General features: G+C 35.4%; 1 protein-coding gene across 1 annotated transcript in view; it reads left to right on the top strand.

The window, feature by feature from the left end:
- The first annotated feature begins 3844 nt into the window (after positions 1-3844).
- Positions 3845-27846, top strand: part of LOC150097350 (diacylglycerol lipase-beta-like) — a 290177-nt gene continuing 266175 nt past the window's right edge. Inside the window, exons 1-2 of the mRNA XM_090407293.1 lie at positions 3845-3980; positions 17028-17144. Of these exons, the coding sequence (XP_090263419.1) occupies positions 17050-17144 (95 nt within the window). The 5' untranslated portion in view covers positions 3845-3980; positions 17028-17049. The remainder of the gene's footprint in view (positions 3981-17027; positions 17145-27846) is intronic.

Below are 27846 nucleotides of genomic sequence, written 5' to 3'. Positions count from 1 at the left end.
TTCTCCTTTTGGTAATTTCCCAAAGATGTAAGTGAGATTTATTATTTCATATCTTAAATTTTCGAGATATAAATTCAAGATATAAACTCCAAACACACAATATGAAAAACACACATAAGACAATATATTATAAAAATAAAAAAAAATCAGCTAACGCCATTTTATTCCCGTATACGGGAGTAGCCGAGGCCATTTAGCCCTATCTAACTTTGGAGACAGAGTGGGCAGTTCAATCTCCTCTGGTACCAATCAGAGATAGATGGCCCAAGGCTATCACTAATTGAGCGGTACACAGTGAAGAGAGACGGCTTAAATGTGCCATCTCGTGGTCCCTAACCCTAACACAATATATTTAATGTCAGAAATAATGTGGGTTCTACGGTCGATTTTCTTGAGTTTACGGGACGAAAAACCCGAGTTTCCGGGAGGAAAAACCCGCTTGTCCGTGCCAGAGATCGACTAACTCGGGAACCGGTCGAAAAAAGGCTTAGAAAAATTTCCTCTAGTCGCCGACTAGACTCGAAATCAAGTCTTCCTTCGTGCGGCCAAGCGCCGTGGTTTGCAAACGCCACAGAAAATATATTTGATTTTATAATTGTTATTTTTAAAATCCAAACACATACACACTGTAAGTACAGTGTGTATGTGTTTGGATAAAAAAAAAAAAAAAAAAATCAGCTAACGCCTTTTTATTCCCGTATATACGGGAGTAGGCGAGGCCATTTAGCCCTATCTAACTTTTGGAGACTGAGTGGGCAGTTCAATCTCCACTGGTACCCAATCAGAGACAGATGGCCCAAGGCTATCACTAATTAAACGGTACGCAGTGAAGAGAGACGGCTCAAATGTGCCGCCATCTCGTGGTCTCTAACCCTAACACAATATATTTAATGTCTGAAATAATGTGGGTTCTACGGTCGATTTTCTTGAGTTTACAGGACGAAAAACCCGAGTTTCCGGGAGGAAAAACCTACTTGCCCGTGCCAGAGATCGACTAACTCGGGAACCGGTCGAAAAAAGGCTTAGAAAAATTTCCTCTAGTCGCCGACTAGACTCGAAACCAAGACTTCCTTCGTGCGGCCTAGCGCGGTGGTGTGCAAACGCCACATCCACTGAGCTACACAGGTATCTGTGTTTGGATAAAATATCAAAATTATGGTAAAAATTAAAAAATAAATAAATAAACATGAAAAAATATTGTTTATTATCGATAAAATTATACAGTTTAGTATAATTCAAAATTACTTAAAAATAAAATCCATTATCATAACCCCCAATAATGTTCTAAAATAAAAACTATAACAAATGTAAAAAACAAAAAAAAATCAGCTAACGCCTATGTTGTTCCCGTATAGGAAGTAGGCGTGGCCGTTTACCCTATCTAACTTTTGGAGACTGAGTGGGCAGTTCGATCTCCAGTGGTAGCCAATCAGAGAGATAGCTTGCCCAAGGCTATCACTGATTCATCGGTACGCAGTGAAGAAGGTGGCAAGCTAGTACCGCCATCTTGTGGTCTCTAACCCTAACACAATATTTTTAATGTCTGAAAGTAGTGTGGGTTCTACGGTCGATTTTCTTGAGTTTCTGACATTTTTTGTATTCAAATTTTGTATGAAAGTCCCTTGTTATATTATATACGGTTCCTTAATTTAGATTTACTTGGATAATCGGTTATTTGATTATAGCATTAGCTGAGTTTTGGAAGCCATGAAATATATTATTATGTTATATATGCCACAAAAATCTGCAGAATTTCAAAAACAGCAGAAGAAATGTATATTGGTGTAACCCTCATCTCTGCAGCCACAGAACAATTGTGAGATGAAAAATGCAAAACTAAAGTAGAATAAGGCGATATGTAATCATAAGTAACATAGCCTGACATTTGTGTTGAGAACGACTCTGGTTGGAAAACATCAAACAATAAAGTAAGAGAGAGAGAGAGAGAGAGCAAAATACATTCCATTTCTCATAAAGTAGTCTACTTAAGCGTTAATATAACTTTACAAATTTGTGAACAGGATTGATATATTTTACATTTAGGTGGAGTGTGTTCTCATCATCTTTTTTACGTATAATCACGAGGTAGCAATTACATAAATTTGTCATTCCTTTTATTGGATTTACATGTACCATCCACCGAATTAGAAACGTTTATTTAATACCTCGTTGTACCTCCTTTAGCCCGAATTACAGCACATATGCGGTTTAACGTAGATTACACAAGGTGTCGGATTATATCAACATCTACAGCATACCAGGCGTTCATCAGGAAGTATACTTTAATTGGCTAATATTTGACAGAAGAGGACTTTTCCTAGATCTTTTTTCTAACATGTCCAATGCATTCTCAAAATGAGGTTCAGATCCAGGCTTTGTGTTGGACAAGGAAGATGGTGGAAGTTGATGTCGTGCTCGCAGAACCGCTACTGAACAATTCTTCCCCAATGGACAGTAGCATTATCGTCCATTAAGCAACCATCACCTGCTGGATAAAAAGTCAACATTGTAGGATGGACTTGATCGGCAACAATGTTCATATATTCCTTGCAGAACACCCCAACCTTCCAGCAACATCAGGGGACCTGTTCCATACCAACAGAACATGCCCCACACCACCTCCAGAACCTTGAGTTGTATTTAAAAGGCAAGCGCGGTTCACTGCTTCATGGGGCTCCCGCCAACTCTCTGCCTACCGTCTGTATGTAGTATACCGTGCCTCGAACCACATGGCTTTTTTGCAGTCTTCATCATATCACAAAAACTAGGGATGCAATCGGTTCACTAACATTGACAGAAATGTCAAGTACAAGCAAAGATCTAGACATTCAATAGCTATCTGATAAAGCTATATGATATCAGATAAATAGCTGATATCCCTAAAAATCAAAACGATAAAGAAAAATTGAATTTTCAATTAAACAACAACAAAAAAAACTAGCTTACATAGGCTTCAATAACTTTTATTATGCTAAGTCTAGAAAAGAAAACATTTAGGTTTGATTATAGAGAAATAGGCTTGCAGTCTTATGTGCCAGTAGGCATAGAAAGATTTGATGATGATAATGATAGAGAAATAGAGGAATTTTTTTAATCTATAAATTGTATCCATAGGCCGCTCTAAAAAAAGAGCCTTTATAAGTTCGATTCTAGTCAGGTCCCGCTCGCTCTACCGACGATACAAAATGTGCAATTGCATGGGGTGTCAAGTTTTTTTTTTTTTTTTGGCGGTAAAATTGGCATGAACCATACAAAAAATAAGGCGGAAGGGGCGACAAAATATGCTAATGCACGGGGAGACAAAATTCCTAGGGGGTGGCCCTGATTCTAGTGGTCGACTAAAGGAATTTTTCTAGGCTTTCTTTAACCTGGTACCCGAGATAGTCGATCTCTGACACGAAGTAGGGTTTGCCCAACAAGAGATAGAGTTTTAACTCTGCATATCAAAACAATCGACCGTATGATTCACACTCTTATGGATAATTGCCCGAGTGTTAAGTTTAGGACTACGAGGTGGTGTAATAGTTGTCTGCCATACTCTCCTTCCTGAGAACTTTAGATTCATTGATGAAAAGGACTCACTATTAGCAAATGTTTGAAGGATGGAGCCTAGTTATCTCTGTCCTCAAAATGTTAGTTATGGCTAAAGCAGCTCCGCCTTCTTCCTTTGAGAAATAAAAGGCGTTGCGAGATTTACTCTTTTTTTTTTTCAATTGTGTGTGTGTACATGAAAATTGGATGCAAAAATGATAACGATCAAATATGAATATATGGATATTGGACTAAAACGCTAGAGGTCTTCTCAAAATTAGGTCATTCAGCAGGCCTCAGAGCGAGTCGCAGAAAAATTGCTAGTGAACTGTCTCTGCATTGACAATTTCTGTGATGATTATATTTATGTATCTATTAAATTTATCTATTTTTGAAACAAATGGAAATGTCCAATTAAAATTTGTTATCTGTCTGGATTCAATATAGAAGTAGGTTTAAATTATTATAACTTTAATCATAAAGTTTATAACCTTATGTGTTTTTTCATTAGATCTAGATGTCTAAGAAACCGCGTTTTACACGGTTTTTTAGATGTTATACATAATTTTTAGATGTTATACATAATACACAAGGTATACGTAATTTTTGTATCTAGAAGGAATGAAAGTTGATTTCTTTATTATAACTTTCTACATATTTCCGGCTACCGTGAAACCCCCAGAAAACATTTACTTTTCGGATTGGTGCAGTCATGACTTCTGTCATTCAAGATGCATTTCACCAAAGAACTCGCAGTTCATTACTTTTGAGTTTTTTGATTAAGTATTTTTTTCGTAATGAAATTTTAGCGAAATTCTTTGCTGGTTAAATCCGACAAGCGAGGAATATTTCGTTTATTTATTATTTCAATATGTATGTCAAATATTTAAAGGTAATATTTACAACAGTTCTGCACTGATAATACTTAAAATATTTTGACAAAACAGTACTTGATATATCATATAACCACATATAGTGCTTTGCCTGGCTTAAAAGAATAGTAGGTAGAATATTTGAAATTCTTTACCGACACTCGATAGGTAAAGTCCATTTTTTAATCCTTTACCCAGCTATAAAAAAATATTAATTTGTTAACGAAGAAATTAAAATATGTAATATCAGAAACCATGTATTGTTATTATTTATTTTATTTTTTTCGAAATTCATAAATAGTAGCAATTTGTTAAAATATACACTTACTTTTTCCAGTCCATCTTTTCTAATAGTGAGAACAGCATGCTTGGATATTTTAATGTTCATAGCTATGCAAGCAGGTAGAGATACCAAGTCTTCTTTTCTTCAAGGATTAGGCATTTGCCTGTTCTAGCTTTACTGTTTTTTTTCTCTCTCTTTCTTTTCCTTTGGGCTATATCTATCCATTTCTTATGGTAGCCAATATCTTTCCATCCTAAATGGATGTTCTTTCCATTTCTCTCTGTATTCCTTGATCTTTTCATTTACATTATAAATATCTAGTTCTTTTCTGATAGCCATGCTATTCTCTTTTTGGATAATATATTATTCATGTAGCAGTGATAGGAAAAAGGAGTACATTTCTTATATAGTCCCATTTTGTGCATCCTTTTATTGCTCTTAAAAATCTCATCTCTGCAGCTTGTATTTTACTTTTGTCTTTCTTAACTATGCCTTGGAATTATATATGTGAAATATTAAAACAGATCATATATTACTCGAGCAGCTTTAAATTTTAGGCAAAAATTTGATTTTTTATTTTTTTGATTAAAAATCCGTACTATAATTTTTAGATCGCATTCCAATTAGTTATTTATTTCTGCCTATCTTGAATGGGTTGGTAAATTTGAAGAATATAGATCACCTATTCTGTTCTGTTTTACGCTGGTGTGTAGACCTACCCGTGCAATGCAAGCTTTCATTCGACACTTGATCCGACAGCACAGGCACAGGGTGATTAACATGTTTCTGAACCATATAATTTAGTGGAAGTGGCCATTACTATGTAAAATTTTAGTTGAGTTTCTCGTTTTTTTATTTTTATTTTTATTATTCATTGTCCATTTAATTGTTCTGCAGATTTTCTTAAATTTCTTTATTTTTTCATCTGTCTTTAGCTTTTAGATATGTTATTATGCAACCTAAATAATTAAAATAATTAAAAATTCATGTTACTTTTCTGTTTATTCTAAAACTTGAAATAGTTATAAATAAATTTTTTAGCATGGACTGAGGCATGCAATAACAATGCCAAGTCATTTGCTATAAACAGTTATTTTACATAGATTCTTCATATACCTATCAGAATACCAAACTAACCACTCTTCAAACATTCCATCTCTTCCTTTATTGTGATTTTTCTAAGTATAGTCTGGATGTGTTTGTCTTTTAGCAATTTTCAGACCTTAATGTGATTGACATCTCTTATTGAATAATATTCGTATACAATCACTCTCATCGAAATATTGTCTGGTATTATAAGAATGTCAAGCAGAGAAAGAGAGAGAGATGCTCTTGATTTATTTCCATGCTTCATTTCTTTGGATTTGCTTTCATTTGTTTTATTCAAATATTTGCACTAAACACATTCCTGACGCATCTACTGCAAATGTTTAAAAAAGGAAACATTTCTTACTGGTATGGAAACATTATTTTCTCATTTTAATTGAAAGTCTTGTCCTTTTATTGAAATCTTCATTTAATTTTTCTGTTTATTCTAAACCTTGAAATAGTTGAAATAAATTCTTTAGTATAGACCGAGGCATGCAATAAATGCATTAATCCGTTTTTGTACCAGCCTCTTTTTTGTTGAACAAGGCTTGGAAAATGAATGGGAATTTTGTGTAGGAATGAAGGCCCTCATGCCAGCAAAGATAATTTCTGTAACTGTCTCAGAGCAGGTGTTTAAATTAGTAAAGCAGCAGTAGTCTGACCATGGAAAGGGTGAGTAAATTTTTTGAAGGCTATCCCACTTGGTACCTTTGTAGTTCTAAAGGCACGAGATTAGGAATATCTTGATAGTGGGCATTCTATGAGAAAGGAAACTTGCACGAGATTGTAGTGCGAGTTGCTGAGAAGAAAGTGACCATTACACTCTCCAGTTTAGAATTAGCAGTTAAATATCTCCTCTCTAACCTTGAACTATATCATTGATCTCCCAATAATTAGAACACAACTCTGGTACACTGGTTGCTACCTGTCTCTTTCTAGACATTGTAAGCACCCACAGAACTTGTTGGCATCCCTCAGCCAACTGTTCTTGTATCCAGCCCATTGATTTCAACAGTGGTTTGTCATGTGGTATTCTATCAATTGTCGTTGGAAAAAAAATGTGTAACCATCTTTGTCTAGTATAGTTGCCATTCTGTTTTAAAATGTAACGACCTTAAGAAAGCCATGCTATTCTCTTTTTGGATAATATATTATTCATGTAGCAGTGATAAGAAAAAGGAGCAGCTGTACAATACTAGATACCAAGATAAAGTTTAATGGCCAAAATTTCAAGTACTGTGATTTAGGTTAATTTCAAAATGGCAAATTAAGGGGATTTATTTGTTCCTGTGTTTTTACAGAAGGTAACATAAAAAATAATAATAATAAAAAAAGGAATTGTAGCCTCACTTTAAAAACTCTTGAAGTGAGGCTAAACAGCGGTGTTAGGTATAAATTTCAAATGTTTAGAAATGTTTTCAGAGAATGTGGAGAGTATAGAACTAATAATATTTATAGTACCTGCTGAATTTCTGTTCAAGACATTGACTATTCATCATTAACACCATGTTACAACATGAAAATGTGCATAAATTTACTTTTTTAATGTCAGTCTCACCTGTGAGTGGTTGTAAAATTGTATTATTAATATGAATGGTCCCTACTGACAGCACTTTTCTTATTACTTGTGGAGAGAACACAAGACATAGAATTGTTGGATAATGTGTGGATAATTGGGTGGGTTATGTTATGTGAAATGTCTTCTTGCAATGAATCTTTGGACTCCATGGAGGTGATCACATAATATTATGTTATCACAAACACTTGATAGTGATATATTCAGACTGGCTGAGGATAAAGAGCATTCAGGGGATTTGAAGGTGATCAGCATTTAGTTTTTGGCAGTATAAATATGTGTATAACATTGAAAAGAAAAACATGTACAAAAGTTGAAATAAAAGAAATAACCACAGTAAACATACTTTACTGAGATTATACTGTTAAATTATAATCCACTCATAAAAAATAATGGAAAATTCAAACACAACAAATAAAAACTGTGTGCTAGGTTATCATCTCACATGCAGTTGTGAGTGTGCCAGATTGTAAACTATTATACTATTAGATTAAAAAAATTACAGCAGCTAGTAACAGTTTCCCAAATTTTTGACACCAATAGTCCATTGTTGAGGTTAAGATGAAACAATGTAAAAGAACATAAGCACTCTCTGAAAAGCATTGAAATTTTTAACTGTATGGCAGCTTTGCATCCTTCTGAAGGATCTTTGTCTAGTGTTGTTAATTCCATATTTTCAAAGGCTGAATTTGTGACATTTAATCACTTGGATATAAGATTGGTGTTCTGAAATGCATTTTAAAATAGAACAGATCCTTTGGAGTGATGCAAACATGCTATAGAGAAGATCTACACATTTAAATAACTTTGTGAAGAGAATACTGAGATTATTCTGTGTGTTCCAGTCTTAATATCAGCAATGGACCATTCATTCTCAAAATTTGGAAAATTGGCACTAGCTTAGCAACTGTGTTTCATGATGTTTTATTTTTTTTTTATTTTTAGGATTCTGAATAGTATAATAATTCTGACATCCTCGCAGTTGCACATGAGAAGATAACCATTGTTTATAGCACAAAGTTTTAATTTGTTGTATTCAATTTTTCCATTCTTTATTCTTTTGCACTGGAAATGTTTTCTGCCATACACACTTGAAATATCTATAAATTACAATATAATCTTGGTAAAATACTTTTACTATGGGTATGTGTTTTCTTTGATTTCAGTATAGAAGTTTTAAAAATAATAAAATAATTCAAGTTGCAGCTTTCTAATGTAGACTGTCAATGTGGATTCAAATATATAGATATTATGGGAGAAAAAATGAGTTTGAAAAGAACCACAATACTTTAAAGAGACGATGACAAAAGCTGAAGAAAACATTGATCACTCAGGCAGCATTTTTTTTTTTTTTTTTTTTTTTTATCTCCTATGAATTCTACCCAGAAAAGTTGTAAACCTATCATATATTAGTATCAAAGCTTGGTTTAGATAATTGAGAAACCCTACTCTCAAGATAATTGCTGCTGAATGAAATTTGGCTGTTACCTAAAACCATTCACAACTATTCATGCCCCTAATGGAATTTAAGCTTGCATTATGCTATCCATTTGGCAAACCAAATTAAATTGTGTGAAATTGTCTACTGGAATAGACAAAGTCAATAGAAAAGTCAAAGCTTCATGGCAGAATTAAGAAATTAAAGCAACCGTTCTGATAAACAGGAAATCTTATTAAATTCCTGGCAATATGTCAAGTAAATTGATATATGTACTTAGAGAACACAGAGCAAAAATGTAAGGAAACATGTCAATTAAATTGATATATGTACTTAGAGAATACAGAGCAAAAATGTAAGGAAACTAAATTATGCAAAAACATAGTTAAACAAAAATCATTGGAAAAGTTTGGGAAGAAGATGAAATGTCTTCTGTTAGAAGAACCATCTATTCTATAAGTATGTTTTTGCATGGAGACTGGTAGTTGGTTGGAATGCATTGCCTTAGAATGTGATTGCAGAGATAGTGAATGCAATTAAAGCTCTTTATGATCTGCATGTGTGAGAGTGGGACCGCCTACGATGAGTTTTTTGGATTCCATGGATGTCTGACAATGAAGATAAAATATTCTGGAGGCTATTGAAGAAAATTTAGAAATGGAAACTATGAAAGGAATTGCAGATCATAAAGATTACATAAAAGTTGTAGTTTAAGTGTATTGTGGATATATTTTGCAATTGTTCTAAGACGGAATGCAGTCCTGAGTACATTTCAATATTATTGGAGATAGAAAAATATCACAAATCAGAAATGTGAAAAGGCAGGCAGAGTAAATAATATTCAACCTGAATTGCTGAAATGAGCAAATACCCTTGTACTCTTATAGAGTACGGTGGTATATATAATATACCATATATAATAGAGATGGTATTATCTCTGCAATCACTGTAGAGTACGGTGAGTGTCTGCTTGCTATCCACAATGAGTCTTTTGACTTCTTGGAGGCCTGAATAATAACAATATGATTAATTGGGACTAAATTTATCAGCAAGCAAGAGACCAGTTTTTTGTTTGTTTGTTTTTTCCCTCTTATAAAATTATCTAAATGTTATTTTGTTACCATTACAGTGATACAGCATACAGATGGCATACTAGTAAAGAAAAACATGTAAAACTGCTTTTGTGACCTTTTCTTTTTCAAGGAAATATAGATGTTAAAATAACTCTAAACTGCAATTTGATTTTTTAAAAAGTGTGAAAATTGAAAAAAAAAATCAGTGCAAGATATCTTTTGTTTGGAAACTTGCTCACAAAACAAAATATAATGAACATAAACACAACTCACAACTATTCATTACCTTTTCATAAAAATAATAATGAAAAAAAGCTTTTTTTTGGCAACCTGTTCTAAAACAAAACACAACCCAATCATTGTAATCACAGTTTAATTCAGTAGTGCTGCACCCTCAGCAAGACAGGTCAGCTGTGTTTTTATTGGATGTTCTTCATCATTTCTGAAGGTTGCTTAGGTTCAGTATTGCTCTACTTATTTTTTGGAAAGAGAAAGTCAGGGAACTTTCCTACTCTGATATCATCAGTACAACAAAAAATAAAATTTTTCTGGATGCTTGGTATGGTTGGCATTCTTCTTTTCATCTGTTTCAGTTTTGATGTGTCATTCAGGATAAACATATGGTTCAAAATCAGAATCAGTTCCTAACAGCCTTTGAATGCTCTGTCCTGGTCAGAATCACATGAAGGCAGTCATGACTTCATATTGTTTCTTGTGTGTTCTTTTGTAGTTTCTGTATATACAGAGGACATTCTTCTAAATAACTGCCAGATATTATATTCAGTAAGTAATGATAAGGAAAAAGGAGTAGCTATAACATTCCACACTAAACATGAGGCTAGTCTAGAATGGTAGGCAACTTCAAGTAGTAATTTGAGCAAAAATCAGAATGTTGAATTGGACAGTGAGACTCGTATTGTCTGTGGTCCTACAGAAAGTTTTACTAAGGAAGATAGGTGGAGAAATTTTTTGAGTTATTAGAAAAGGCAGGTGACATAAAGACAATGTTGAAGATTTTAAACATCAGAGTGGGAAATGAATGCCAGACAGGAGTTTTTGTTCAGGGTGTGATAAGTATGTCCTACACCCCCCATGGACATTCATGAAGAAATAATTTTTGAGCAGTTATTTGTTTGAAATAATTAATTTATTTATTATTTATATCAATTATTTATTTGACATAGTCTGAGTTATTACAGATGTTAAGACATTTACGGTCTAACTGTAAATCAGATAAGGTGAGTGTTGCGAAACATGCATTGATTACATATGTATATTAATGTAAGTAAAAATAAGGAAAAGGATGGAGTAGCTATAACATTCCACACTAAACATGAGGCTAGTCTAGAATGGTAGGCATCTCTCTCTCTGTGTGTGTGTGTGTGTGTGTGTGTGTACACACACGAGCAGTTGAATTAGAGATACCTGCCTAGTGGCGGGTAGTACCCCCTTTTGCCTTGATGACGGCGGCGTGGCATGGACTCGACAAGGCACCGGAAGCATTGGGGAGCCAAACTGACCCATGACGCTGCACAGCCTCCCACAATGCACAGAGATTGGTCGGAGCCGGATCCAGGGTGCATATATCTCTCTCAACAGCATCCCAGATGTGTTCAATAGGATTGAGGTCACGGGACCTCAGGGGTCCAGCCAAGCATCCTCATGTCCGTGGAATGTTCATTCACCCACCCGGCCACAATTCGGGAGTGGTGGGCCGGTGCATTGTCTTGCTATAGGTACAGATCTCCTGCAGGGTGCTGTAGGTGCAGAAATGGGTGCAGTGATCTGACAGCAGGTCCCTGTATCGTTCGCCACTGAGGGACGATGGTAGATGTGCCAGGGGACCAATTTCATCCCACGTAAACAGTCCGCATACGAGGATACTACCACCACCACCAGCCTGAACTGTACCCTGCTGGCACAAGGGATTCATCACTTCATGTGCTTGGCGACACACTCGTACCCTGCCATCAGCATGTACCAACGTGTACTACCTTGACTCATCAGTCCATGTGACCATCGAGGGTCCAATGGCAGTGTTTCTGCACCCATATGCTAATCGCTGTGCCTTGTGACGTGCGGTGAGCAGGGGTACCCTAGTCGGGCGGTGGCTTCTGTACCCCATAGCGAGGAGATGATGTTCCGGATGGTGTGGTTGCTCACACATCGTTGTTGTCCAGCATTGAATTGGCGAGTGATCTGCGGCAGTGTGGCCCGTCTATCCGCTGTTACCATCCAAGCTAGCCGACGGCATCCCCTGTCATCAACACGTTGTACACCACGGAAGTTTTCTCTGGTGGCTGTGGTTTTACCCGATTCCATGTACTCATGATACACTCTTGACACAGTGTCCTGTGAAAAGCCCAGCGCCTGCACGACTTCAGAGATGGAGTGTCCCATATGTCTGGCTCCGACTATCTGGCCGCAATCGAATTTCCTGAGATCTCATGTCTTCCCCATTTTGTGCTCGACTATTACTTAGACGGTCAGTACAAGGTCTGACGACATCCGTGCCACATGGCACTATTCCATTCACCGGGGCAACATTTCGCCAACATGGCAGGTATCTCTAATTCAACTGCTCGTGAGTGTGTGTATATATATATATATATATATATATAGAGAGAGAGAGAGAGAGAGAGAGAAAGGATAATGTGGTTCTCTATGTGAACCTGCTACATTGGATCAATGTGCATTTTTAATGGCTAAAGGCAAGCTGAAGACCAAGGAGGTAAGTGCATGTACACTGACTACAATGCATGGGAATTGAAGGCATGTATTGCAGGCTTTCAGCATTATAGGTAACTTAGTTTTAACCAACTGATTACTTGCTGCCAAGAAGTGAAGGTGCAGTTAGTTATTCCTTGTGGTTTCCTGTTAGATAACTGTATTTTAAAAAAATTTTTTTTTTTAAATATTCTCAAGAATAGGAAATGGTGAAGATATTTTGTGTACACTTGTTTCAATGCAAGAACATAAAGTCACACTTGAGATAATAAACTGTGCTCACCTCTTCAAAATTTATAGAGCATATACACCAGGTGGCACACTCTTCCAGCTTAAGATAATCTATAAGAGATGAGATGTGTGTCAGATGGCAAAATACAATCAAATAGGTAATATGACCATTAACCAAAAGTGCCAAAAATGTTATCAGCATTTGAAATAAGTACTGCTGATACTGGATCAGATAAACATCTAATAATTGGATCTATGCAGTTATGTATTTTAAAAAATAAGCAGGAAAACGATTAATGGGTACAAATTTGATACAGTATTGTTAAATTACAAACTGCTGAAGTCTTGGAGTTTAAGATCAAGTTAAAGGAAAATATAGTGGTAATTTGGGTGGACGAGAGAATATGAGTAATGATGACAAAGTGAAAAGTCCTTAATTGATGAATTGGAGCTATTTAAGATATTGCAGAATCTGAATGCAAATACAGCTGTGGGATTGGATGGAATATCAGCTCACATTTTAAGAGAATGTGCAGGGGGAATTGATGATGCCTTTGACTAGGCTGTTTAATTTAAGTCTGAGTTCTGGCAAAATCCCAAGAGAGTGGAAGGAGGACAAAATAATTCCTTTGCATTAAAGCGGATCTAAGTCTGTGGTAGCAAATTATAAACCAATCAGTATTTCAGGAGTGGTTGTAAAAGTACTCGAAAAGTTAGTCAAAAAGAGAATTCAGGTATGGTAGAATTAGAATATGATACTCTATAAGGGCAGCATTGCTTTGTGAAAGGTACATCATGCCTTAGTAATCTATTAACTTTTTACAATATGGTGACAGCTGAGTTGGATAAAGGGAATGGCTACATGAAGATACTGCGGGATTTTGCAAAGGCATTTCACAGGGTACCACATGGAACTGTCATGCAAACTGCAACAAACGAAGATAGATATGAAACTGGTGATATGGATAAAAGGATGGATGATGGACAGATACCAAAAAGTAGTATATGGAGGAGCAGATAACTAGTTGTGTGCTGCAAGGCTCTATAGCACACAGCTGCTGTTTAATTTGTACATAAATGATATAGGAAATACACTCATGAGCAGTTGAATTAGAGATACCTGCCTAGTAGTGGGTAGCACCCCCTTTCGCCTTGATGACGGCAGTGATGTGGCGTGACATGGACTCCACAAGGCACCGGAAGCATTGGGGAGCCACACTGATCCATGACTGCCGCACAGCCTCCCACAATGCACGGAGATTGGTCGGAGCAGGGTCGAGGGCGCGTATATCTCTCTCTTGACAGCATCCCAGATGTGTTCAATAGGATTGAGATCAGGGGACCCCGGAGGCCAGCCAAGCATCCTCATGTCTGTGGAGTGTTCATCCACCCACTCGGCCACAATTTGGGAGCGGTGGGCTGGTGAATTGTCTTGCTGTAGGTACAGGTCTCCTGCAGGGTGCTGTAGGCACAGGTCTCCTGCAGGGTGCTGTAGGCACGGAAATGGGCATGATCTGACAGTAGGTCCCTGTATCATTCGCCGGGGAGGGACAATGGTAGATGTACCAGGGGGACCCATTTCATCCCACGTAAACAGTCCCCATACGAGGATACCACCACCGGCCTGAACTGTACCCTTCTGGCACAGGGGATCCATTGCTTCATGTGCTTGGCGACGCACTTGTAACCTGCCATCGGAATGTACCAACGTGTGCCTGCACTCATCAGTCTAGGCGACCTTTCTCCATGCATCGAGGGTCCAATGGCGGTGTTCCTGCACCCATATGCTAATCATTGTGCCTTGTGACTTGCGGTGAGCAGAGGTACCCTAGTCGGGCGGTGGCTTCTGTACACCATAGCGAGGAGATGGTTCTGGATGGTGTGGCTGCTCACGTCGTTGTTGTCCAGCATTGAATTGGCGAGTGATCTGCAGCAGTGTGGCCCGTCTATCCGCTGTTACCATCTAAGCTTGCTGGCGGCGTCCCCTGTCATCGACACGTTGTACACCACTGCAGTTTTCCCTGGCAGCTGTGGTTTTACCCGATTCCATGTACTCACGGTACACTCTTGACATAGTGGCCCATGAAAAGCCCAGTGCCTGCACGACTTCAGAGATGGAGTGCCCCATACGTCTGGCTCTGACTATCTGGCTGAGATCTCGAGTCTTCCCCATTCTGTGCTCGACCATTACTCAGGCGGTCAGTACAAGGTGTGACGACATCCCTGTCATGTGCCACATGGCACTATTCCATTCGCCAGGGCAATGTTGTGTGTGACAGCACCATTTTGCCAACACTGCAAGTATCTCTAATTCAACTGCTCATGAGTGTAATTTGAAGTGGGATATTCAGTTATTTGCTCACGATGCAAAGTTAGTTAATCATGGTGATGTCGAGAGCTTGCATGATGATTCAAATAGGTTCACAGTATGGACAAAATATAATGGATGTCAATTTAATGTTGAAAAGTGTCAAGTTATGTATACAATGATTACAAGCTGTCTACATTGAGGGAACTGTACTCCAGGAAATTGATGAATCTACTGATTTTGGGGAGGGAGATAGTAGTTAAAAGATATATTCCTAAGTAGTCAGGGTTAAAAAGATAAGGGAGTTATCATTTCTCTTTATAATGCCTTAATACCACCACATCTGGGTATTAAGTACCAGCAGATGTTTAGAAGGTTTGTGGATTGCAAAAGTTGGTTGATAGACAAAAAAAAAGGGGGCGGCATGAAAGAAACATTTAAGTTACTCAAAGGATTTTATAAGATTGATTTAGAGGAAATGTTTCAGCACTTGGCTAGAGGGAGCAGAACAAGAAGTCATCCCTGGTACACTGTTACCCAGAAGTTGGTTAAGAGTGTGGTTAGCAAGGGCATGAGGACTAGATTTTTCTTTTGGAGAGTGGTGAATGAATGGAGTTGGTTGCCTGAGTCAGTTGTAAGTGCTTTGTCTGTTAATGGTTTCAAGGAGAGGTACGATGTTGTGTTGATAGTTTGGGTCTCCCACAATGTGTCTTAGGACTTCGTGGTCAAATTTGGACAGACTGTATCTATATTATTATATGGTAGTGAATTTTTCCCAGATTTCACTACTATATAATAATATAGGAGCCTCCATAGCTCATTCGGTATAGACGAAGCCTTTTGGTCAGAAAGACCTGGGTTTGATTGCTGTCTATGATGTGAGGAACTTTTATCTAGTCTCTTTTGACTAAAGATGAGTTAACCGGTCTCATATGGAGGTAGAAGGTTTTTTCCTCCTGATAACTCAGGTTTTTATCCCTCAAAACAGGCAAACCGGTCCTGTGAACACACGCATGGCTACAGTCATAAAATATATACTATGGCAAGGAAGGCACTGGGAAACCACTTTGCTCATAATCATCTCCCTAGTATGGTAGCATATAGCTACCCCCACCAGCTGTATGGCTGAGGGAATAGGATAATAATATAGGTACTACTGAAGTATTATATTTTTAGTTTGTTTCTTTTTATACAAAATTAGGATTAAGAGTTCTGTTATCAGACCTGTAAAAATGTTGAAGTGTTTAATTGAATGTGTGTTTCTCCTTTCTATAAACTAGCTTTCTATTCTTCTCACCTCCACTCTTTTGTATTTCTTACTTCTTTCTCTCTCCCTCAGTGCTATTAGTGCAGTTTGTGAGAGCAAGGGGGGGGGGTAATTCTTTCCTTTCAAACTAGTTTTCACTACTAAAACCGCAAGCCTATTTGCTCTAAGGCAACAACCCCACCACTAGGATACTAATCATACTAGTAACTTGACATAGGGAAACAAATATTGCTTTCAAGTCTGAAAGAAATCTCACCTAGACGGAAAACATGATAAAACACTATAAATTGAAAAAAAATTAAGAATTCTTGAGTATAGTACAAGTAATAAATTATATTTATGCTCCTTAAACATTTGTAATTTCAAATGATGATCAAGAATTATGGTTATTGCTGATTGTATTTTGATGTATTATGTGCAGCAATTTGATCTGCTATAAACATGGCCATCATTGATACATTACTGAACAACAAACTATTTTAAGAAATTTTTATAAATTATAAGTATTCTTATTACTAGTTATTAAATTAATAAGAATGTTGAATTTCATCAAGGTAAGTTTGTAAAATGTAATATTCTGTACACATTTATTTGAAATGATTCATTTTACAATCTTTCTTTCTTCCTTTGAGGTTTTTTAATTATCTTGGGATTATGCCTGGACTGGTAGCTTTTAATCGTAGATGGAGAATTGGAAGTGATGATTTGGTTTTTCCTGGCCTGATTGAATTAGGAATCCATATTATTTGGCAAGTTCTCTTTTAAATGTTGCTTATTTTGCTTGAAATTTCATAAATAAGTGGGTGAAATATATATATATATATAAACACAGTTAGTTTCATCTTCTTAGAAGACTTCAAATGAAATATATATGGAGTATATTAAATGGCTGGAAGCCAAGAAATAAATAGAAACACTATTATTTATTTAATTAAAACACACAGTTAGTTTCATCTTCTTAGAAGACTTCATTGGATGCATTATATGAAAAGAGAAATACAAAAAAATATTGCTAGAGAAAAGTCATAAACTAAATTGCCAATGTAATTTGAATGTGTTCCCATGTTGGGCTTGTATGCATTATCGTGGTCTCGTGAACACTAAAGTTAGATAGCAGTGTGATGACAGTCAGAGAGATTATAGCTCTGGCAAGTCAGTGTTAAGATATGTGATGGATTGAGGACGATTTCCTTAGATGAAACAGTTCTTCTTTTGAGTTCATCATAGCATCTAAAGATGTTATTTGATTTGTTCCAGATGGCTGGATGAGTGATGGAATTTTCATCATTAGGATCAGCAGAATTAAGGACGTGATTGATTTGACAATGTGCTGGCTCTAGTTCTGCCATTTGTGATGTGTCTCACATATTCTCCCAGATGTCATTCAATCGATTTGTTTAGGTGTACTGAGTAAGGAACAGAGCTTGGGTAGAGGAGTGAAAGAAGTCGTTTTAAATTTCTGGAGAACTTTAAATATCAGTAATGAGCTGATATATAGCCTTTTACATTATTCCTATCTTCAATATAGGGAGGAGGTGGATTAAATAGTAGCTTTCTAAGTGTTTGTTTTGAATAACCATAATTTTGAATGGTTATAAGAAGAAACTAGTTCTTTGCTGATGTCCTCTTCTTCACAGAGGAGGGAGCAAGCATGTTTACCTAATGTAGAGATAATGCAAAGTTTTCGAGGTGGATAATGATGGGATTGTGCATGAAGATATTTATGTGTGAGTGGGTTTTCTATAAATGGAGATTTTTAATTTTTCAGATACACGAGTGAGTTTAACATCCAGAAACAGGAAAGAGCCATCAACTTCTAATTCCAATGTGAATTGCATTTTTGGGTGTTGACTGTTGAGATGGTTTAGAAACTCCTTTTTAGAATCGGGTCCATAACTCCAAATTGAGAAAATATCATCTGTGTGTGTGTGTGTGTACCTATCTTCCATAACCTAGGCTTTTAAAGGAAGTTCTAACTCTTTTAAGGGATAAGTTATCCTTTAAAAAAGTTATGTTTCTACTGATCTGTTGCATTAATTCTAGTTATTTTCTTTTTAAAGATACTATTTACAAACAGAACTTCAGCTTGGTCTTGGGCAATCCTTTATTTGTCATACTTTCAAATTTATACTTGGAAACATTTGAGAAAAAAGCTATCTCTTCATTCCCATTAAAGCCTGGGTTATGGAAGAGATACCAGGAAGAGACTATGAGACAAGTAGAAAAGATGAGGAATGCACTTTGTCTTTTCTTTTCTTTTTCTTTGTCCTACTTGTAGAAGGAATGAGTTATTAAAAGTATGGAGGGAAACAGTTAACAAAAAAATCATGATTTCTGAACATAATATTTAAAGAAGAATTCCATAGCTCAGTTGTTATCGATGATGACCATTGGTTGGAAAGATCTGGGTTTTGAAACCTTTTCTGAAATATGAAGAACATTTCTCAGAGTTTTCAAGTGAAGATGAGTTAGCTGATTCTCATATGGAGGTTGCATGGTTTTTTCATCCTGTAAAAGAGGCAAACTGACCAGGTGCACGCACAATTGACAGATATAGGAGACAATGCGGTATTCAACTTATTGAGCTCATCCAAGGATGCACTTCCTCTGCTGGCCCACCCTAGAGTATACCCTATTCGTTGCATCCTTAATTTGCCCTATATAGGTGAAACAGGATGCACAATTCCTGTCAGAAAAAAAGGAACATAAATGGCACATTAAATTTAACAACTATAGTAAATCTGGCCTTTCTGATCATTATTATTATTATTCAGGCCTCCATGGAGTCAAAAGACTCATCGTGGGAGGTCCTTCCTAAGAAACACAGTCTATCAAGACTCATCGAGGGGGAGGTCCCCCCCCCACGAGAAACACAGTCTATCATACCACTCCTTAAACTCATTGACCGTTCTCGCTCTCACCACTCCATCAGGCAATGCATTTCATGGTTCAACCATCATTCCCTGAATACTCTACATAGAATTGACTGGAAAGGTCAATTCTATGTAGAGTTTACATCACACCAAAATGTGATATGAGTGTAAATTTAAGGTGGCCTGTGAAATTCTTGATCTAAAAATCCCACCCCAAGATTATGGATGGCACATATTCTACCCATATAACCTTTTGGTCTAAGAGTTAATTATAATTCGGACTGTAAGTAATCTAGGATCTTAACTCTAATATAACAACACTCATGTTAAATTATGGATTAGGCCATGACTTTTGCTGTATTAAAACTATTTATGTGAGTTTATTCTCTGATATTATAAACAGAATATAGCTTTGATGTATTTTTTTTTTATTATTTATTTTTTATCTTTTTTCACTAGAGGCCAGTAGAATAACAGTTTTTTCAAGTAGTTTATTTGAAAAAAACTGTTATTTTACTTGAAATGTAATATAGCTTGTCTTTGTATATATATATATATGTGTGTATACTCCAGATGATTACCTTACTATGAAGGTCAAAATGTTGGGAAATTAAAGTAATTATTCCTACCACAATTGTAGTCTCCATAATTTTACTGAAATGAATGCAGTAGATTCAATGCCCTATCATAAGCAGTAATGAAGTTTCTAAGATACCATGTATTTGGTATCTTAAATACCAAGATTGGGTGGATGTATTTAAAGAAAGAAAAATACCAAAAACCTAATACCAAATTTCCAAGAATAAATTTGCTTTTTTTTTTTGTACCATTAAAATTTGTTACAAAAATGATTGGAAATTTAATAATTGATTAAATTATCTGTTATGCAAGAAGAATTTGAGAAAAAAGCATTAGTAGATGCACAATTGGAGCAAATAATAGAGAAACTATTAGAACACATTATCTTTACATGTGTTTTATAGATTTAACTAAACCATTTTATAGTATACAGTTAAGATATAACAACATTTAAAAATAAGAAAAATAATGAAAACAAAATTTATAATTAAGAACACACACAATACCCATAGCACAGTTGAATGGGTATTGTAAAATAATTTTAGTTATCTGGTACATCAGATAACTAAAATTATTTATCTTATTTTAATTAATTAAAATTAATTATTTATAAAATTAATAAAAAAAGGAAAAGAGAGTTCAGAAAGAAACATTCATGACCTTCATTGGTTATGATAGATAAAGCCTTTAATAAATTAATAGACAAAAGTTTAAAATATTAACTGATCTAAATATATCATACCAGCTATCTTTATATAGTTTATCATGTCTACTTTTTAATATATATAATTATAACAATCTGGAAACAGCATAACCTATTTGCTATACAAATAAAGATGGATAAACTATTATTTGCAGATGATCAGATTATATTAGCTATATGGTGACTTGATGAGTCCTTGACTCCCTGGAGGTCTCAGATAATAACAGTAATATATCAGAAGATGATTTACCAAGATCAGTCAAGTCATTAAATAAAATTTCAGAACAATATAATATGAGAATATCTAAAGTAAGTAGAATAGTTAAAGTAAGTAAAGTAATAGCTTTCAAAAGAGAAACCCCAATAGGAAGTAAAATAGTGATAGATAATAAAATATTAAAATAAGTAAATACTTTCAAATACCTGGGATGCGACTTATCATATGAAGATGAAAGAGATATAGACATTAAAAAACAAATTTTGTTAAAGTAAACAGCATAATAAATAATATATTTAAGCCATCCCCGGTATACAAAAGCACACGAGAATCAGACTATAACATCCTGTCAAAACCAGCTTTATTATATGGAATTGAAACATGGACCATAAAAAATGAAGAATGAAAAACAAATTCAAACAGCAGAAATGAAATTTCTGAGAGAAAAACAGCTGGATAGATCAAGTGGGACCATAAAACAAATTAAAAAATTTCACATCCCTGAATATAAAACCAATTTACTAGTATATAAGTAAATACAAATACAAACAAAAATGGTTAGAACATCTAAATTGAATGAACAATAGTACACTGCCAAAAATACCACATGCATATAAAATAAATGGAAAAAGAATTCGAAGACCAAGAAAGCAGAGACATGAGATTGATAAGATGAAGGAGAGAGAAATAACTTGTGATAAAATACAGTATGAGAGAGAGGATATGAAAGGATTCTAGGCAGTGACGAGTGACAAAGTGAAAATCCTTAGTATATTACCAAGATGTGATAGTGCAGAATAAAGGACTACAATGATAAACAATTTGAAAAGCCATGTAGAAGGTATGATTGTGAGATTTTGGATATGATGAGTGAGTTTCAGGGAAGAATAGATTCATATGAGAGAGCCTGTGCTTGAATGCATTTGGTATCTGGAGTCTGCAGAACCGATTTATTGGTATAAGAGCTACTATAGAGAGTCAGGAAAAATACACGTACATCATGATGGGATAGCGAGAATCTGTGCATAAAGAGAAGTTATGCAATGAAATTAATATTAGGAATATGCTTAATCATGGAGGTGATTATGATGAAAGAATGATTGTATATTCATCTTGTTTGGACTTACGAAGTATATGCAAGATTGTCTGCATAGGTATTAGATATGAATAAAGATCTTCAAGTTGTCCAGTTGGGTCATACAGACTAAGAGGAATGTTTGCAAAAGAGCCTGAAAGTAACTTGCTATGTCTATGTATGAATACTAGGAGTATCAAGAATAAAGAGATAATTATTAATATAAATATAAAGAGATAGTTATGAAACTTATAAGGAACAGACTAGAAGAGTTGTAAGTATTATATGGAAAGCTAAGTCTGACTATTTAGAGAAAGGCTCTGCAAACTAATGACAACACAAATTAATTCCATTATTATGCTGCAAGTAAAAGAAAGAATTGGTTGAAAGAATAACTACTGAATGCAGATGGAATTTTCAAGGTGACATGCTGAAGAGGTTGCTCATATAATGAGTGTCCATTTTTCTAAGCGTTATCAACCTAATATATATCACAATTGAGCTTATTGCTGTCTCTTCACTAAATGAAAAAACTCAGGTGCATGAGGAGGAGGTACTAGAACTGTTGCATAAACTGAATAAGAATTTGGGAATATGTACTGATATCAGTACAGATGCTACAAAAGTATTCCATAGAACCGTTGATCAGCTGTATAATTTGAGTCTCAGAACAAGTAATGTTCCACATTAGTGGAAAGAATGTATGATAATCTCATTGCACTAGGGCAGTGATGGCTAACCTTTTTACCCAGGTGTGTCAAACAGCTTTTTTTTTAAATATTAATGTTGTTGATGTGCCACTTGCATACATGCATTATAAATTTAACTGCATAATCATAGATGGTGACTTATACATATCATATTAGGCTATTTATTTAATAGGACATTGATATAAAATCTATGAATTCATATTATACAATTAATTTAATAAAGTGAAATTACAAACTTACATTACATTTAATGACTTTTCTGTTGCTGAGTACTGGAAGAAAGTTGCTTTATAGAAGGGCTATAGTGTGTACATTTTAATGCTACACAGGCAGCGCTCATATCATTGCTCAATCTATTTCTCCCTTTCGATTGGATATTATTTAAGGCAGAAAATAGAGTTTCACAAGAGTGTGTAGAAGAGGTTTAGCTCTAACTACAAAATAAAATAGAAATAGGCTAACTATAAAATATAATTCTCTCAATGAACTGAAACCTATCTTCGCCTTAACTGAGAGCTATCTTACACGATTTATTGCAATTTTTTTCTCAGAATACCAATATTTTTCAACATCCAAGGTGTGTCACCTGAAACCCTCAATTGTCTCAGTGCTGACACGCGTGTCATAGGTTCGCCATCACTGCACTAGGGTGTAACTTTCGACTTATCAGTATGTCAGGAATGGTGAAGGTTTTGGAAAAGTATCTAAAAACTTACATACGGAAATGGATTGACAGAGAGTCTCTACTTTGCAGTGAACAACATGGGTTTACTAAGGGAAAGTCATTTTATATTAATGTTACCACTGAGCTAAACAAGTGGAATTAATACACTGTGATACTTTAAGGCTTTAGACAGAATATAGCATGGAAGGTCATTGCATGAGTTGCAAACGTGGGATTGGAAAAGATTTTTTTGTTTTCTGGTTATATAATGTGCCAATAATTAAGGGAAATTCTGTAATTGTATTTTTAAATTTCTAAGGTGTAGGTAATTATATATTTCAATCCACATTAATCAGATATGAACCCTTTGCATATGACTGGTACATCTGAGAGCAAGAATAGACATGAATGCAAATAGATTTGTACATTCGTTATGGTACAGTCAAAGGAATGTACAGTAATTTACAGTTGTGGTGTTATGGGTAGTAGAATAAATTATGCTGGTAAGGAATCAATTATGTCATACTACTAATTCTTTGTGCATGTGTGAATTTATGCAGAGTTTCATTTAAAAAAAAGTGGGAAGTAGTTTGTTTTGTGGAAAAAAAAATAAAAAACTAACCAAAAATAGTTTTTGTATATAATCATTAGCTTGTTTAAGAAGTACATGGAGAGAGGCAAATCCATCAAATTATTATTATTATCTGAGACTTCCAGGGAGTCAAGGACTCATCAAGGAGGCTGTAAATCACCTTGCATAGTATAGCATGTTTGTCTACCCATTCCTGTATGTGAGTTCTTACCAACTTCTCTAAAATCGTCACTGCCACATCAGAGATACCGACAGGTCGATAGTTAGACACATCAGTTTTTGCACCACCTGTGTACAATGGGATTATCATACATTCCTTCCATTCCTCTGGTATCATCCCTGAGCTGAGACTCAAGTTATACAAACATGTGAAAGGTGTAGCCAATTCGGCTGAGCATTCCTTTAGCAAACAGGCTGATATTTCATCTGTCACTGTAGACAAATTCTTATCCAGGTTATGCAACAGCTCTTCAACCTCATTTTCATGAATCTTTAACTCTTCATCCAATGTAGCAGTAGCACTTTGCACCTGCTTGATATATCTTAGCAAAGTGAGCACTTATTAACTGAACAATCTCATTAGCTTTCGACGCTCGAGTACCATCTGCATTCAATAAAGTTATTCTTCCACATTCATTCTGCAAGCCTTTAGCTTGCATGGTCAATTTCTTTTTATACTCCAATTTAGCTTTCCTCATAATACTTGTTACTTTTCTGGCCTGAACTTTATATATTTCATAACTCCTCTCACTCTTATTCTCACGATATTCTTTCCACATCATCTTCTTCTTGTGGATCTCTTGCTTAATAAGATTGCACATCCATTTCACTCCCAACTTATTTATTCTTCGAACACTAGGGATACATTCAGATATCACCTCATGTAAGCACTTTTTCAAAGATTCCCATGCATTGCTGACATTTTCTCCATTCAGTAACTGATATCATGGGACCAAAGATGGTATTCTCCTAAGTTGGTCATAATTTCCAGGCCATAACTTGTTTTAATTGGAGCATCAATACAATTAGATACTTACCAAGAAAATATAGTATGATCACTGTCGCCAATTGGTGGTAAAATAGCCATATTCCTGACAGAGACCCCTTCTGACGCTATGAGCAAATCCAACACTCTTTGACCTCGAGTTCCTTCTTTTACAGGCTGCTTGAGAAAGTTGTCTTGCAACAATTCATAAATTCCTCTTCTTTCTTTTTATGAAATTTTCTTCTACCCGATGAATGTTGGGAAAATTAAAGTCACCCATAATGATCATTCGTTTGGTAAGGCTAAATTGGGAATGCACTTCTTCATCCCCTGCAACTGAGCTGCCAGGTCTGTAGCAACACCCCATATATTTCATTCTTTTTTAAACCTCCATTTCACACCAGATAGACTCAAACTCATTGCTACATGGGACATTGTTACCATCATTGTTTTCTTGTGTTTCCTAACTAGACTTAAGTCATCTGATATCATTAGTAGCACTCCTCCTTCTCTCCTATCTATTCTGTCATTCCTAAAAATAGTATACCTATTACACTCGATTCCACTTACCATTCTGATAGCAAGATTTTACTAATGCCAACAATCTTAGGCCACATTGTATACAATAAAGTAACGAACTCAACCCCTTTGTTTCTAATGCTCCTGACTTAAGTCAGGAGCATTAGAAACAAAGGGGTTGAGTTCGTTCTTATAATTAGATTCTTATAATTAGATATGCAAATAGATTGCATATCTAATTATAAGAATAGGCTAGGTGGTAATTTATTATGTTTGTATAGACATAATAAATTACCACCTAGCCTATTCTCATAATTAGATATGCAATCTATTTGGTCTTATTCTAGAATTTTCTCTTTTCCCTTCCCAGACATACTTAAAAGGTCTGAACCCAAAGCATATATTTACACCCATTCACCACATACATAACTATGTTTGAAGACATTCATATCTTTATCACGTTTGCATACCATAGCTGAACTTTCACACACATTTTTCCTATTCCTCCCTTGATGATCTAGTTTCCCTGACTCATTGCATTAGGTCTCATACCAAGAAGTAATTTCATTAGCTTTCTGATGCCAAATGAATTCAATTATATTATTATGTATAAGAAGGATAGAATTCAAATCAATCCCATTCTTCTTATACAAGTCTTTTCTACCATCAAACTCACTCCACACATCTAAAAACTTCATCCATTTCTTCTACACAGCCTGCACGTGAATACAATTGCTATCATCACCTTCCTTCTTAACTCAGTGCTGTCATATTTGGGTAGTAATCCTACAATTTTTACTCCCACATTTCTTTCTCGCTTTCTCCAACAGACCTTTCATAAATAATGACATACTATATTTGTCATTATTTAAATTATTAGTACATACCAGAACTACCATCTCTTTTACTTCTCTTTTTTGGTTTTCAATTACATTTGTCATATTTTTTTCACTCCTGGGAAACTAGAAGTGGTGACTCCCTCGGCTAGCGAAAATTTTAAAATTGAGTCATCATATGGCCAATCGTAAAAGATTAGCAAGGCTTACCTTAATTTTGGAAATCACATGAAGAAGAAACAATAGTGAATTGAACAAGAATAAACAAGATTAAACAAGAATATATAAAATTTCTTGGCATCAAGAGAAATAAGCATTTCTCTTGATGTTAATATATTCTTCATTCTGTTGAAGGTTGATTTTTCAATATCTGTTTCTTCTCTTAATCTCTTTGGCATTCTCTGTTGTCTGTAATTAAGTGTCCTAAATAAGTGTAACATTTGACTTGGTTGTCTGCTTTAATTTTTTAACTTTAGGGTATATTTTTCTCTTCTTACTTTCATAACTTCAGTTTTTTTGGAATTTAATGTTAGCCATTTTTTTACTTTGTGCTTATTTGCTCTGTTAACTTCTGAAAGTCTTTCTTTGCAATTATCTGCATAACAAAAATTATTTATATTTCTCCCTTCAGTTCTTCCATACTTTCAAAAATTTCTTCGTTGTAGAGATTGAACAGAAGAGAAGAAAGCATGCACCTTTTTGTATTAGGAAAGTTTCTGACAGTACATTGTTGATTTTTATGTTTGCAGTTTGATTCCACTATACTACAATATAGTGGAACCAAACTGCAAACAGTCTTATGTCATTCCTGCTTATTCTTTACTTTATTAATTTCTTCATGGCAAACCATCAAATGCTTTATTATAATCTATAAAACAGAGATAAACATATTTCTGCATTTAGAAGTGTCTTTCCAGAATCATTCTGATATTGAAAACACCCTCTCTTGTTCTTCTGTTTCATATAATTTGTAATACTAATTTTATTACATGCCTCATTAGGCTTATTGGTCTGTAATCTTTACATTCAACTCTCCCAGATTCAGTATACTCTGCTTTTTTTCTGGTAAAAAAGGTGCCGATACTCACCATGAAGATGTTATTACAGCAACTTCCACACTTTTAACATATCCTCCAATATACCCTTGTCATCTCCAGATCACTTCTTCCTTTTGGTATCAACTGCAGAATGACGACCTCGGAGCAGCCATGAGTCCACTTATTTGCTAGGGTTGAACTGAGTGAGAGGAGGTCCTGATCAACATCAGTGCAGAAGCTGTCTGCACAAGCAGAGATGACCTAGATGAAGTTATTATAAGATTCATCTGAGAGGAAACCCTTTTCACATTCACTGGAAGATATTGCAATTATGCCCGAAGTGTGCTTTAGAGGAAGTGCTATGTCTGGTACTTTATTTTCTTGAAGATATTCATGGTAACCACAAACTGCTTCTCTTTCGTTTAAGCAAAATTTGCATGCTAACTTTTTAATTTCAGCTTCACCAAATGTCAGATGCTTCCCAGGATTTTCTGGCCAATACTTGGAATCTAAAATCTTAGCACATTCAGGCAAATCAGCATCATCTCCTTCAAGTAGACGCTTTCCAACAGCTTCTTTCAGAACTCTTATAGAAAGCAGATGAACTTATTGCAGGACTGTGTCTTTCATTTTTGTGGCGCTCAATCCCGTTGAACTTCAT

This window comes from Typopeltis vanoorti, chromosome 17, assembly GCF_054136105.1.
Source record: "Typopeltis vanoorti isolate ZY-2024b chromosome 17, IOZ_Tvanoo_1.0, whole genome shotgun sequence".
Classification (NCBI taxonomy): Eukaryota; Metazoa; Arthropoda; class Arachnida; order Uropygi; family Thelyphonidae; genus Typopeltis; species Typopeltis vanoorti.
The sequence above is the reverse complement of the archived record's forward strand: the minus strand, read 5'-3'. Positions and strand labels throughout refer to the sequence as shown.